A 15,769-nucleotide genomic window follows, 5' to 3' on the forward strand; every position below is an offset into this window, starting at 1 on the left:
TTTAAAAAACTCCATTTTTCTTATTTCCGAAAGCTCGATTTTAATTTTTTCCGTGTTTTCAAAAAACTCGATTTGTAGTTTCCAAAAATCTTTTTTTTTCCCGATTCTTTCGTATTTCCGAAAAACTTGATGTTTTGGTTTTTCAAAAAAACTCGATTTTTTCGTATTTTCGAAAAACTCAATTTTTTCGTGTTTCGGAATAATTTTTTTTTCCCCGTTTTTCGAAAAAAAAACTCGATTTTACGTATTTATGAAAAACTCGATTTTTTGTTATTCCGGAAAACTCAATTTTTTGCATTTATGAAAAACTCGATTTTTTGTGTTTCCGAAAACTTGATTTATTTCGTTTATTTGGAAAAACTCGATTTTTTGTATATTTCTGAAAAACTCGTTTTATTTTTTCTTCGAAAAACTCGATTTTTTGTATTTACAAAAAACTATTTTTATTATTTTTTTAAAACTAATTTAATAGATTTTAAGTATAAAGTAAAAATAATCTATTGGATCATCAAAATGTGTCGGGTGGATTTTATACAATTCATTAACTTATATGGTGGTGGATTTTATACAATTCATTAACTTATATGGTGGATGTATTGGATGAATTTTTATGTGAATAGATTGAATGAATTTTGTCTTAATGGTCTCAAGATTTGCTCTATAAATTTGTGTAGAATCAGCAACTAATTCAGGAACTGCCTAAGCATTTGATAGATATTAAAAAAAACTCCAAACACAAAAATAATGATAAGCAAATTTAAAATCATATTGAGATCATATACAGCATTAAAGAAATTAAGAAGTCCTATTAACCATATACAGCATGAATGAAATTGCAGAAACTAAAAAAGCAATAGCTGATTAAGAACCTCTACTTCCAAGATCATATTAGCTTTAACTATGTATTTGCTTGATTATGTATTTGCATCATAAAGTAGCCAAACGAAAAATCTTGAAAGGATCAAAGAACTGGACAGCCTTTAACTATAATGCCCTTTGCAGTAGGACAAGCAGCCAAGGGACACCCTTCAACATTATTTCCCCACCAGTTAAGGTTAATGTTGTTTGAACCCAAAGTAAGAAACAGTAAGATTGTCATGAAGGCGGTTCCTGCATCAAGACCGCCAGACATAACATAGTTGTAGCGCTTCCACCAATCTTGTTTATATCGGTATATAATGTAGCCTGAGATAAAGCCGACGGCAATCCAACTTGTGAAGTTGACTGCAGTTGCAGGAGGCATCATTGATGTAGAACCCAACAAGACAGGCATGTGAATTAGACGAATCCATGTTTGTCCCGGGAATGCCTTGTGAGCAAGCCAAACTAGGAAAGGTGCAATGGCTCCACCAAGGAAGAACCAATTCACATTGCTGTACTCACCAAGGTTTCCGAAGATTCTGCGTGGTCCAAGAAGTCCCCATATAACTGACGCATCATAGAAGACATTGTCCATCGGGCAAGTCCAAGGGCTATCAGATGGTAGTTTGGAAGTATCACAAAGGTCAGGGATCGTCCCCATCAACCACCAAGCGGTTACCGTGTATACAAGTACTGATATGAATGTTCCTACCATCTACATACAGTGCAGACAAATTTAGTTTCTTAACAAAGAACTCCTACTCTAGAAAAAATTAACACATACACGGACACCTGATACAACACTAATACATCAACAACACGAGTAATAGTTTAAGTAAATGAGTTGAATCTAATCACATGAGTTAGTGTTAGACATCATACACACATTCAATCAGAAGTGTCGGTGCTATAGAGTTCATAATATGTGAGACTCTAGTGGTTGAAATTTATAGTGACAGGAATCATAACTGACCTGAGCCATGAACATTGTTCTTGGTGGAATCTTCATATAATGACCAAGTTTAAAGTCTGCCAAAAATGTTAGTGCCTGAGACATGCTAATGTAGCCATACACCTTAAAGCACATGTTTGCCACAGGGCGCTCCGGATACATGTAACCAATGATGTATTCTGTTATGATATTTAAGCCTGGTTGCTGTTAAAAAGAAAGAGAAGAAATCTTAGACAGCTATAGCACGAATATAAAGTTAGCAAGTTTTGGAAGTAAACTATTAAGATACCTGATTTGTAGTGGCTGTTATAATACCGATTGGAAGAGTGAACAAAATGGAAATAGCACAAGCTAACAATACACCCCACCAAGGCAACTGAAGTGATTCGTTGTAGTACTCACAAATAAAGATAATAAGAGCTATGTTCACCACTAGAATGATGTGAAACCACCACATGGGGACTGACCTGTACTTCCTCATAAGTCTTGAGTGTATGTCAATTTTTTTACCGGCTCCAAAAGCACTTTTACTTAGCGCCCATATTTCCCTGCACAATGCATATCATATAAGTGTAAATGAAGTTAAAATTTCGCACGACATCATGTATTTTCCAATAAAATTTGAATATAGTGAGGATAGTGCCGATTTCCATATTAAATTCATAACGATAACATCTTTACTTAGTTGAACACATTGAAACATAAAGATCTGAATAAGATGATTCACAAAGTGATTACCTTCCATGGAAGAGAAGAACATGCACAATTGTAGCAGAAAGTGTGGCGAATCCAAGACCATAAGTCATTGCAAAGAATGTGCTGAGATGTAGAGACCCATTCTTTGCATAAGCATCCCGATCAAGGTGGAAATCAGAATTGACAATGGTCGAAATGTCATAGATCGAACCATTTCCCATAAAAAGCTTATTTGAAAATATAGGAAAATTCTTGGCGTTGTAGACATTGAACCAGTAAAAAATTGGTGTCATCACATACATAATGATAACGAATCCAACAGCGATATTGGCGGTAGCAAACCATGGGCTGGCTAGTGGACTGCCAAGGTAAGAAGAAATTGTAGACCAATCAAAACCAAATGCAGCAATCCCAAGACCTTTCATACCAGAACCAAGTTGTTGGACAAAGATAGACTTGGGAGCAAGCCAACACATCCAAGCAAAAGATGTCAACATTGAAAACATGTAGCCTGGTAACACATAGTATGCCATTCCAGAGATCATGACAAGGAGGAAAAACTGAGTCCGGGTTGTGGCTCCTTTTGGTCTCTTGCTTTTCTCATGCAGAGCACTGCATTAATATAATGGCTTTAGAATAGTTACATTTTTGCAAAAATTACTTCTACTGAAGAACACATTAATTCAATAAAACTCACCTGAATAATGAGACCTGGACCAGATTAGAAGGCCACCACATTTCCGCAGGCTCAACGAGAAATTTCCTAAACAGTCCTGCCCAACCAAATCCCAGCACCTAAAATTGAATAGAGAGGCATTAGGCAATATTTGGTGTCTGACTCTCATACAACACGTTACAGACAATTCAAACAAGTATTTCAAAAATAAATTTTTTTGGCAAGCAAATAATTTGAAAAAAAAGGTATAGAATTATAAATAGATATACAAAAGAGAACCTGAGTGGTGAGCATGAGTAGTAAGGCTGGAAGGAAGCCAAGTTTCCTTTTGTACATGAGCTTCACAGCACTCAAAATATGAGTAGCATAAACGGATCCAGCACCAGAATTAGCAAAGATTGTTATGAGAACATGCTCCTTGATATTGAAAGGACCTCTATTCATTGAGAATTCAAACCATGTATCTTTGAAGAAGACACGAGTCGGTAACACTCTTGCCATGAAATGACCAAGTGGAACAACAGCAATCTGAGCAGAAATTGAAGTGACACTCAAAGGCTGTGTTCTGTACCAAAAGAATTGGTTCACAAAGGACAGAACCACACATGAGAGAATACCAAGAACCCACATTCTAAATGTGACAACAGGTAATGTAGGGTCATCAGTTTTTGGTACTGTGAGTTCAACTTGTTTAACAGGACACTCTTCATCCTCATGCACCTCTGTGGCACTCTTTTTTGACTCAATGTCAAACCTTGAAGACATGGTTGCAATGATATCCTATCCTTCTTTTGCACAGAAACAAAATTATATCAAATATATGAAACTCAATCAAGTCTTATGCATACATGTAAATACAAAATGAGACAGTATGAGGCATCTATGTATCATACACAAAAGGACACTAAGAAGCATTACAGCATTTCAGGCTGAACAAAAGACTAAGAATTCAGCAAAGTTGACTGTACTAAGTGTTTGTATAGTTGTATTTACGTTGGTATGTGTGGTACCGCTTATCCAAACAAGTTCTTTCAAGATATCAAATCATTATAACTTTTTTCTTCCACTTTTTTGACTCAACGATTAATTATTATTTTTTTGGCAATAAAAATAGGCAGGCGCTCGAAATTTACTTGTAACGCACCAAGAATAACAATTATGTTAAGTTCAATAAATTTAAATTATTTGACCACAATCTTTAAAATTTTAAAATTTTAAAAGTACATTCCTAGGTTAAAAAAAATGTAGTATAAATTTAAATGGCCCAAAAGACTACGTATCTTAGCTTTTTCGGAAATAAATATACAAATGTTAAATGAGTTTAATTGTTAAACACTAAAAATAGTTTTAGACTGTTAATCAATAAAAATTAATTAACCTGCCATATTATATTAACAACTTAAAATTTACAGTATGATATGGCAGAATACATGGTGATGATTTGTTGACATCTTCTCGTATTAAATTTTGATTTAACATAAAAAAGAGTACAATATAGAAATTTTAAAAATCAGTATAAACTTTAGATACTCGTAACAATTTAGCATATTTTTGGTTCAAAGAAATATAGAATTGATTATTTTAAAATCAGTATAAAAGATTTTTGTTTTTAACTTAATTATAAGTTGAAGTTAAGATTTTATGTTTTGAATACATAGTTTAGCAGCTTATAGCATAAACACTTATTAAAATAAGTGCTTATAGATATGTTTGCATAATTTATTTTTTAACAAATAATAAAATAAATTATTTTTAATACATGTTATAAATTATTTTCATAAACTATATTTAAAAAAATTATAAAAAAATATCTTAAGCTATTTTAGTAAAATCTCTCAAACCGTTTCAATAGTAATTAATAATCATAAAATATTCAAGTGACCTAATTTAATATTTAAAAAATAACTCTGATTTCTAAAAAAGAGACTTTTCACCAACTTTTTAGGCCGCAAAGGGAAAAGCGAGTTAAAAACCTAAAAGCAAAACTCCTCAATCATGGACCCTACTAACCAACTCCAAGAACTACGAATATACATTAAATTGGAATTGAATGAACTCAATTTCAATCTTCGAATTCAAAACATGAAGTTGAAAAGTGAATCATGATAAAACTACATACAGCAAAGTCCGATCCAAAATCAGTAACATGGAAACATGAACGATACAATGGTGCAGCGAAGAGAAAACAGAGATGAATAATCAGTGAAATGAAAACAGAAACTGAATAAAAACAAAAAGAGAAACGTGATTCCATAATCAAGAGATTAGTTTAGATTAAAAATTGTAATTAGTGAGTAATGCAAGAGGATTAACAGGACTTAATTTAATTACCTTTCAGAAGGATGAATATGAGAGTGAGTGTTAGTCTCTCGTTCAACTCTGCTTGCGATTTTCCTTTTCAATTTCTACGTGTTTTCTTATGAGGCTTTTATGTTATTTATAAACCAGCCAATGCCAATCCGTTATTTATTTATTTATTTTTAATATTTGAAAACAAACCCGTGCATCATCTTCGGATTCTGTTTCTTTTTTTGAAACTATTTTTATTAATATTCTGTTTATTGTTAACAATGATTATCAACTTATGTCAACTTAATCTATTACTAGTAAGTATCAATCTTTTACTAATTTAATTTTTAAAATTAATTAAAAGTATTTAAACTTTCCTTTCTTTTAGTTATTTAATCATTGAATTAAATACTACAGAAATAATTAATTAATTAGTTTTTAAATATTTTCAATTAATTTTAGGTTTAAATAAATTTGTGGACCCCTAAATATATCAATATTCCTTTTTACTCCTAAATTTTTTTCCTTACAATGTAGGTTAACAAAATGATATAACAAGTCACGTGAACGATTTGATAATACGTGTGACAATGTTAGTGTTTCAAAGATAAAATGTCTTAAGTCAATTTGTTGACATTTTATATTATTAATATTTAATTATATGGAAACAGTAAGTTTGTCGCTAAATTTGTCGCTAAAATGAACATTGTACACAAACCTAAAAATGACAACTAATCTGTCGTTAGTTTTAAAACATAATTCTTCACTTTTTTCCATTCTAATGTTTTAATGACCTAAAGAAATTTTATCACATTATAAAATCCCACACAAAAATTAGAACTTCTTTAACGTGTAATGACTTAAATATGAATTTTTTGGGCATTGATTTTTCATGAAGCTAAAACAACACAAACCTAGACATATGTTTCAACTTTGAGCTAATTTTTTGAAGCAGATTCCCTTATAAAACACACAAAGGATCTAAAAGTTCTATGACATTTTGAATAAGTCTCGATTTATTTTTATTTTTTGATTGAAAAACAAATAAATGTATTTTTAACAAGAAGAGGCAGAAACAACGTAAATAAAGGCTTATGGATAACTTTTATCTAACTTTTTTCAAGGATTTCTATGACAAAAATTAGAGGGGCATAAGTTTCGTAGCATTACGATGATGTTTCGATTGATTTTGTTTTTCGAATGTCAAGTGTTCAAGAGGTAGAAACAATGAAAACATAAACCTATGCACCGCATTTGTATCTAATTTTTTTTGCAGGAATTTCTATTACAACAAATAGAGAGAAATTGCTAAGTTTCGTAGAATTATGTTGATGCTTCAATTTATTTTTATTTTTCAAGTATCAAGTGTTCAAAAGGTGGAAACAATAAAAACACAACCTTATACATCCCATTTCGATTTATTTTTTTGCAAGGGATTTTGATGACAACAAATAAAAAAAACTTCAAAGTTTCTTGTCATTCCGAAGTTATACCTTAATTTGTTTTTGCCTCTTAAAAAAAATTCATTTATGTGTTTTGGTTAGAATAAATCAAGACTCGATCGAAATGTCACGAAAAAATAGAGGCATAGGTCATTATAACGGTTGCATTAGGATGGATAAAATTGAAGAATTAATTTTAAACTAGCAACGAATTAGTTGTTGTTTCTAGATTTATGTATGATGTTCATTTTAGCGACATATTTATCGTCTCTATATACATAATTAATATTAATAATATAAAATAGTAATAAATTGGCATGTGGCATTCCATGTCAATATCTTTATCACGCTAGCACTGCCATGTGTTCGCCTAGTTATCATAATCTTCCATGTGACATGTCACCTCATTTTTTTTAGCAAACGTAAATAGGAGGGACCAAAAGTGTGGATGAAAAATATTAGGAGGACGATTGTTTGAAGGGAAATTTTTGAAAACTAAAAACAAATATTGTTATATTTAAGAGGACCATAAACATATTTAACCCTTAATTTTAAAATGTTAAAGATTTATTTTTTGTATTTCAGATTTTTTTTAAGATTGAAAATAAAAGTAAACGAAAATACAAAATATTTGACAAATACCTAACTAAGTCAAATCGCATCAAAATATGGTAATAATCATTTCAAACGGGAAATAAATACAATCCTACCACAACAAAAGTGGTCTAAGAGAAATCGATGTAAAAACATACAACATATGTACTACCTATCATTCTCGCGTACGGGCGCAAAAATCAGATTATAAATAGTGTTGTATAAACTTTTGTTCTTGAAATTCACTAGGTATAGAGGAAAAAGAAGGAAATACATGCGAGAAACAAGTGTTCTTCTATCCTCGCCTAGAGCATACAATTCCACCTCTAAGGACTAGGACGAAAAATGCCCGACATGTGGTATGTCAACTTCTCCAAGTCCCTATAGCAAAACTCTTCAGACTTATTTAAGAATTAAGAATAATTTTCGTCAAAATTGGAAGATCGAAACTCCCTGGCTATTTTTGGGTAAGGATGAGCTAGCAGCATAAGATGTAACCCTGTTGGAACCGACTCACGCTCCTCGGCAGACCTCAGCTTGGGACGCTTGATAAGTGGCCTCCCAACCTGAAGTTCTTCAAGTTTATGGTGGGAAGTTGGACTTTCCCCACCCTCAAACTACAACATACGTAAACCATCATCTACTAGGATCCATCTAGGTGAAACCTAAACTTCCACTTGTATCGAGTGAGGTGTACCCCCGAACCTTCGATACAGTCAAAGTACCTGGAGCAGAAGATCCTCCATTAGATGGGGTATTTGGAATACGGCCTCCAAGTGAGGGATAAATCAAATATCCTTTTCTATCTCTTGCATTGATTCTTCACTCTTCATCCCATTTATAAATTTAATAAAGTAGACGTTAAAGAATGAATTGTTCAAGCAAACAATCAGGAGAAGTATGAATTCTTTGTCATTTACCAATGATAGCCTTTTTCTCATCCTCAATTTTAGCATTCGCCAACTAGCAAGTCTCAATGAACCTTTTGAACTGTTTACTTGGCGTTGTGTCAGGTGAAACAATAATGCTGACATAACCAAGCTATTTTTAGAAGGCCACTAGTTGCCTCTTCAAATATACCTCTTATTTTGGACATGTCATCCTCCTTGTAAACGTAAGATTCGGCCTCCGTCAAGAAATAACTCTGAAAAAATTGAAGAACAATGTCACGATCGACTTGTTCCCCTTATATACACATTAATGTTGAAAAACTTTGACAAACACCCAGCTCAATAGATGAAATCGGGAAGGGGTGATCATCAAATGGTTCATAACACTAATCTCAAAGTCATTAAATGGAAGACAGAAGTCCATGAGGAAGAATAAGCACCTGTTGAAGAGGATGAAACTCTTGTTATATTCATTGCATATCCTTTTATCTCCATTGGGTACAATTACTCCTCATACGAACAAGGGCCCAGGTTAGTCAAAGCATAGTCTAAGCCACCCTCGCGGGCGAAAGCAGAGACGATCTCAATTTTTTTGCACTCCAGCCAGTCGACTGAGATATCTTTATTCGCCTTCCTAATCATAGTTTGTACAATCTCCATAGTAAAAAGTATTATGAAGAAAAATCTAATACAAACAAGACAAGATAAGCAAGAAAGTTCAAAAACAAACACTCTTATTTGAAATTTCCAACCGACAAAGTAATCTCTAAAAAATAAACAACAGTATCAAAAGCTCACTATCTAGGAAACACTAGGAAAGAGGAGAAAGTAAGAAGAAGGTGTTGCCTTTATCTTAAGGAAAATGGATTAACTACTCATGCATATCAAGTGCCAACGAGAAAATATCTCGTATAAACTTAACCAAAGGTTGGAACATTAACGCTTACGAGAAAGAATAACAATAAAGGTAAGAAAGGAATTCTTTGGTAGGTCATGAATGGCAGAAAAATGGGAAAATGACGCTTCAGGAGCCTTTTATAAGCGCCTTATCAATTAAAAATCGTACGATTCACACACACCACTAAGAGTTGGGATTTCATCGATAACTATTTATAGTACTCAAGCACCATAAAGAAGAGAAAACATGATTATCAATTAGAGTAGGGACACACGTCATTCATTCTAGTGAAATGTTACCTATTACAATAAAGGTGTTAAATGTGCATGTTCTTGATGACGACAGTGTTCCATCAAAGGCTTTCACTTTCTCAAATCCAACGAACAGGTTAGAGCATGTATGGCAAATCATCGTCCTACAAAGTAGAGGCAAAGACTTGAGGGAGAGGGGTAATTGGGTCGACCACAATGCCCAAAGATATAGCAGAAGTAGTGGTGCACGAAGAACAAGTAGACCTTTTCTTCCCTAGAAGCAGATAATTTTGCCTATAGGAGTTTTGCTGACTGTCCAAATAAATTTGATTGATGAATGCGATCCATACCTTGTAACGCCCCAGACTTATTTCAGGATTACCGACTGACTCCACAAACCAAATACTACTCACGCACACGCTTTTCGGGAAACTTCCCAGAAGTTCACTCATCCAAATACTACTCCAAGTCAAGCCTCATTAAATGTGGATTTCTTATCTGTTAGGCTACTAAAAAGAATATGCATCTTGTTGGCATAGGTAGTACCAATCAAATTTTATAAGTCTTTCTTCAACCATGCAGCCCCTTCTCTGCACAGCCTCGGGATCCCTCTCATTTTGATATAGATTTGGTGCCCACTCTCCGTCCTTTTCGACCTTGGGTGTTACACATGATCACTCTCCGCCCTTTTCGGCCTCAGGTGTTACACACCTCATTCCACACTTTCTGTTAACTATTTCTCCTATTTAAGAGAAAAGACACACCATTTCTTAGATATTCAAATTCATGCTTAATCTCACATCACTTTTCATTCTCTTATTGGTTGAGCGTTGGAATGATAATCTTGAAGGTCAGTCTCTTCTCCACCGTATCAAAAGCTCAAGTCTAATATAATAAACATTACTTCGTCAATTCGCGGAACAACTCTAATTCCTGAATGAAAAACATAAAGTGATAGATATTCATAAAACCAAATTGACATGTAGATTCAATTTGAGAAAAAATAATAGATATTTGACAATTTACTTTTAACTGGTAAGTTACATGTGATATTTTTTAAAAATAGTTGATAACTGATGGCAAATAAATTATTCGGTTGAATTTATAGTATTATTAAAATTAAATCTAGACTAGTTTATATTTGCGAAATGGCATAAAAATAAATATATTTAACTAATTTTTTTTTTCAATTAACAATTTAACATACCATAAATATAACTAAAAGAAAAAACTATAAATTTTAAATTATAAATTACTTAAATTAACTTATCATTAGTAAAAGAATTATTATAAAATCTTAAAAGATAATAGTTATTAAACAAATCTTTCTTAAATATAAATTTATAAACTTTAAGCCATGAATTTAAAATATAACCATGCTAACGTGAGAAAGTAGTTGGCATCGAAAAAACAAACAAAGGAATATTACTGGTTTGTGTTATTAGCGGCGAGTTATTGTTGGGGTTTGAATGGTACCCGAGAATAACGTGATATTGGCTACTTGTTTGTTTGAGAAACTACTTCCATTCGAATTTATTCACATTTACACTAAAATTATTATTATTATTTGTTGTATAACTTATGTATTTTTATTATAAATATTTTACAAAAATGATATTAAAAGTGCCAAAGGATAGAAACTCTAGATGTCACTATTTATAAAGGATACTGAATTTCACTGGTGATTAGGGGTGCGACTGTGAAAATAGGTTGAGCGGAGTTAAACTTTGTCAAACTTAAATTTGACCTGTTAAAAATTTTAAAGCTTAAGTATGGCTTGTGATCTATTATAGGCTTATTTTTTGGCTTAAATACGGCCTTTTCGAAAACATGATTAGCTTATTAGTATGTTTAAAAGTCTATTTTATTTGAACCTACATAGATAAGCAATTCAACTAATGTTTAAATAGACAAGAGAATCAAAAGTACAATGAGATTAAATGTATGTTTGTATTGACTTATTTGAGCCTTCAGAGTAATATAAGTTTTGTGAGCTTATTTGATTGAGATAACTTAGAAAAACAACTTATGACATTATTCATACTTATTTTCACAAGTTCTTCAAGATAATAAGCTTTAATTTTATATTTTAATATAAAATACAAAATATAAAAAATAGTAAATTTTTTCATATTTATTTAATAGGTTAATATCACTTTTCACCCATGTAATATAGGCGAAATTTGATTTACCCCCTCATAATATTTTTTTTTACGTTTCCCCTGTAATATATTTTTTTATTACCCCCTAAGCGTGCAAATTAAACACCAAATCTGAGGGGGAAAATCAAACAAAAAAATATTACAGGAGGTAAACTTTACACTTAGGGGGCAAAAGACATAATATTTTTATATTTCAAGGTGGTGTTTGGAAAAAAGAAATTGCAGGGGGAAAAACGAATTTCGCCTATATTACAGGGAGATTTTGTATATTTAACCCTTATTTAAATAAGTCGGCCTAATACACTTAAAAGGTTTTTCTTATGACCCGTGGCCTTGCTTATTTAACTACACAAACTTATAAAAAAAAACTTGGTTAAATTACTCCCAAGGTCCTTTAAGTTATTTAATTGTAACAGTTTGGTCCTTCATGTTATTTTCGCTACAACTAGGTCCTTTATGTTATCAAATGTGTGCACCATTATCCTTTTTTAACTGAGAAAATGTGCTAATTGTGGATGCAATTATTTTGAGGGATGTAAAAATGATGAAGTGCTTCCAAAAACACAATAATCAACATTTCTAAATGAATAAAACGAGAGAAAAAGGAGGTAGATATCACCCAAAAAGACCTAGTTGTTACAAAAAAAACTTGAAGGGCCAAACTGTTACAATTAAATAACTTAAACGATTTTGGGAGTAATTTAACCAAAAAACTTAGTCTTTTATACTTAAAAAAAAGCCTGGTCTGACATTGGCTTGTGTAGGTTAGAATATAGACTCTAATTAGTTGGTCTGAACTATTCTCAACCCTATTTACAATTATAAATGTTGGATGTTTCAAAATAAATAGTATCTAATATTAAATAGATTTTTTATAAAATTAATTAATTTATTTTCTGTTAAATCATTTTAGTAGAAAGCTATGTAAGAATATTCAATTAAAAAAAATTGAATTTGAAGCTACTACATAATACATATTACTAACTAATTTTTTTTAAAAAAAATTAAAAAAATAATCTTTACATTATATATAAGAAACATTACTCTTTATAAATTTATTTCATATTCTAATTTTAGTATAGGGGGTTTTTACTTTTCCAATACCAAAACTCCCAACTCAAGTAATTTAATCTATAAAGTTAAAATCTCTTTACTCTTCAAAATTGAATAGCATCAATCAATTTGATCTCCCTATCATATAACAGATGAGATGTGATGAGTTGCTGAAATTATAACATATTTCCCAAAAAAAATTGTTTTAGACTTATGATGATCTCTATTTTACAATCCAAAGTCATCAAAATTGATGGACGTAGAGAATAAGTTGACTGGTACTCTTAAATTTTGAAGTCTAATTTGTCATTTTGTAATTGTGGGACTTGATTATACTTTTGTTGCAATTCATAGGACAAAACTGGTGACAAATTATGGGGACTAAATTCACTCACAAATCAACTTCCCTATCATTTAAACTTTCTCAAATAAATGATTGTTGCTGTCTTGGGCAGAATTGTCTTCTTTTCATCTTATCACGGTTCTTTTTCATCTTGTTAGGATGTTTATGTCATTCAAATTAATATATCGTTTTCTATTAAAAGCTTCAGTACATTTTCAATTAAATAATTTTGATGTAGACATATAACTATAACTTATTATTTTATATTATTAATCTTATAAGTGCTTACAAAAAGTTAGGGGGTGGACAACCGGTCGGACCGGTTCGGTTTCGGGCCCAAAACCTTAAATCGGACCAACCCTCGGTTTAGAAAAAGAGAACCAATTTCGACTGGTTTAATAATCGATTTTTTTTGGATTCGGTTTCTTTCGGACTCGGTTTAATATTTCGGTTTTTTCGGATTTTAAGATTACTGAATCTATTGAAAATGAATCCAATTTTTTACACATTGGGCTAAAGATGGTTCAGTTTTTGGTTTATTAAAAATTGTTAATTTTTTAACTCAAATAAATAATCATTACTTTTTTATTCATTTTGATTTTATAAATTTTTAGATTGAGACTTTTATTAATTAAAAATCACACTGAGTCAAGATTGATTTAGAGAATTTCTTCACCCACCTCCCAACCTTCTTGGCCACTTCCGGTGAATTTACCACAATACCCCTTGTTTCGGAAGTTCATTTCCGAAACTGTACTTTTTTTCTTGAAAAAGGTGTTTTCGGAAATGAACTTCCGAAAACGTGTTTTTTTTAATATAAAATATTGATTTCGGAGATGCATCTCCGAAATAAAGTGACTTTTTCAGAAAATGTGGTGTTTCGGAAGTTCATCTCCGAACGCACCCCCCCTGGGGAATTCAGAAATGAACTTCCGAAAATATGTCTGGACAGAATAAAATGAAAAACAACAACAATTCGCTTTATTTAATCGGGTGAAGATTAGAACGATAATATTACATAAAATTAAAGTTACATATTGTTCAACACGGGTAAGTGGGGATGAGAGAGTGGTGGGGAGAAAAAAAGACTTCCAACGAAAATTAAAGTTACAATTCGCTTTATTTAATCGGGTGAAGATTACAACGATAATATTATCATCTTAGTTTTTGGAAGTGGTAACCCGGGCCGGAACATATGACGGAGGAGGTGGATGTCCGGAGGAAGAAGAACCGGAGGTACGTCCACCGCGACACAAAGGAGCCAATCAATGTAAGCTATAGTTTATCATTATCATCAGGGGACGTCATTACAAAAAATTGGGAAAAAAATCTTATTATTTTTAATCTTGATTTTTTAGAAATGACGTCCCCAGATGATAATGATAAACTATAGCTTACATTGATTGGCTCATTTGTCTCGCGGTGGACGTACCTCTGGTTCTTCTTCCTCCGGACATCCACCTCCTCCGTCATATGTTCCAGCCCCAGTTACCACTTCCAAAAACTAAGATGATAAATCCAATACAAAAACATTATTCGATACAATCCGAAATCAGAACAAAACAAGACACGTCAAACAAGACAAAAGCATGTTATTCTGCCCGACGAGCGTTACAAAATACACATCAAACAAAATAAAAACACGTTATTCTTCCCGACGAGCGAACTCCTCCGAATGAAGATAATTATACCAATCCTCATCCCACTCAGTATCAGAACCATCAGCGTTGATCACGCCTGAAGGCTGCGAAGCAGAACCAGTCAAAAGCTTCTTCTTCTCCTTCTTCTCCTTCACCTCCTTCACCTCTTTCACCTCTTTCACCTCCTTCTTTGAAGAACCCTTTCTTCCCTTAGCGTCAGTCCTGCGTGCTGGTTGGTTGCCTGACATGTTCCTGTAAACAATTGAAATTGATTAATATGAGAGACAAAATAAAAAACAAAAAAATTTGAACTTCTGATACATTTCGGAAGTTCATTTCCGAAAACTGGGATGGAGGTGTTTTCGGAAATGAACTTCCGAAACACCCCTGCGATGGGATTTTCTGCAACTTCCATGGCAGACCCCTAAACCAAACTTCAAAACAAATCAAAATGCTTCTAAACAACCTAAATACTACTAACAACCTAACCATATATCATTTATACAATTAAAACCCTAAATAACATGCATTTGAATAATAGATCTAAAAATTTCAAAACTTACAAAGTGTTAGGATTGAGGGCTTTTGAATGTTGTTTAGCAGTGTGATTGGAGCCTTGATGGAGCTTTGGAATTCTGTTTGCACAAATTTTCGCCTTTGCCACTTTTTGTTTTGATTTAGGGTAAATGATTGGGGGAGGGGGAGTGTTTTGATAAATCTGCAGAAATCGCAGTATTTCGGAAGTGCACTTCCGAAATGCTGTTTTCGGAAATGAACTTCCGAATTAAGGAAATTTTTAAAAAAAACGCGCTTCGGAAGTTCATTTCCGAAGCAGGGGTATTTTGGGATTTTCGCTGGGGGTGACCCCCATAGGGAGGTGGCTAAAGAAATTTTCTTGATTTATTGTCTTGTGTTGTCAAATAAGGCCAAATCTACAATTTTAGTTGTGAGTAAAATTACTTAGATACATACAACAAATTAATGTCACACAAGAACACTGCATAAAATTAAACAACAACTTA

The 15,769-nt window shown here is 32.5% G+C and overlaps 1 protein-coding gene across 4 annotated transcripts; it reads right to left on the reverse strand.

Moving 5' to 3' along the window:
- Positions 1 to 745: 745 nt before the first annotated feature.
- On the reverse strand, positions 746 to 5,648 carry LOC131655617 (oligopeptide transporter 6-like). 4 transcript variants are annotated; one of them, XM_058925454.1, is made up of 7 exons: positions 5,517 to 5,648; positions 3,465 to 3,970; positions 3,207 to 3,304; positions 2,552 to 3,121; positions 2,103 to 2,361; positions 1,835 to 2,017; positions 746 to 1,576 (listed from the first exon to the last, which is right to left on the reverse strand). In XM_058925454.1, the coding sequence occupies exons 2-7, from the start codon at positions 3,948 to 3,950 to the stop codon at positions 962 to 964; spliced, it is 2,211 nt and encodes a 736-aa protein (XP_058781437.1). In that variant the 5' UTR covers positions 3,951 to 3,970; positions 5,517 to 5,648; the 3' UTR covers positions 746 to 961. The 4 variants fall into 4 exon arrangements, with proteins under 4 accessions (XP_058781437.1, XP_058781434.1, XP_058781436.1 ...); XM_058925451.1 differs by having other exon boundaries at positions 3,465 to 3,973; positions 5,517 to 5,604; XM_058925453.1 differs by having other exon boundaries at positions 3,465 to 3,965; positions 5,517 to 5,585.
- Between the last annotated feature and the right edge of the window lie 10,121 nt (positions 5,649 to 15,769).

The sequence above is a fragment of the Vicia villosa genome, linkage group LG3 (assembly GCF_029867415.1).
Source record: "Vicia villosa cultivar HV-30 ecotype Madison, WI linkage group LG3, Vvil1.0, whole genome shotgun sequence".
Taxonomy (NCBI): domain Eukaryota; kingdom Viridiplantae; phylum Streptophyta; class Magnoliopsida; order Fabales; family Fabaceae; genus Vicia; species Vicia villosa.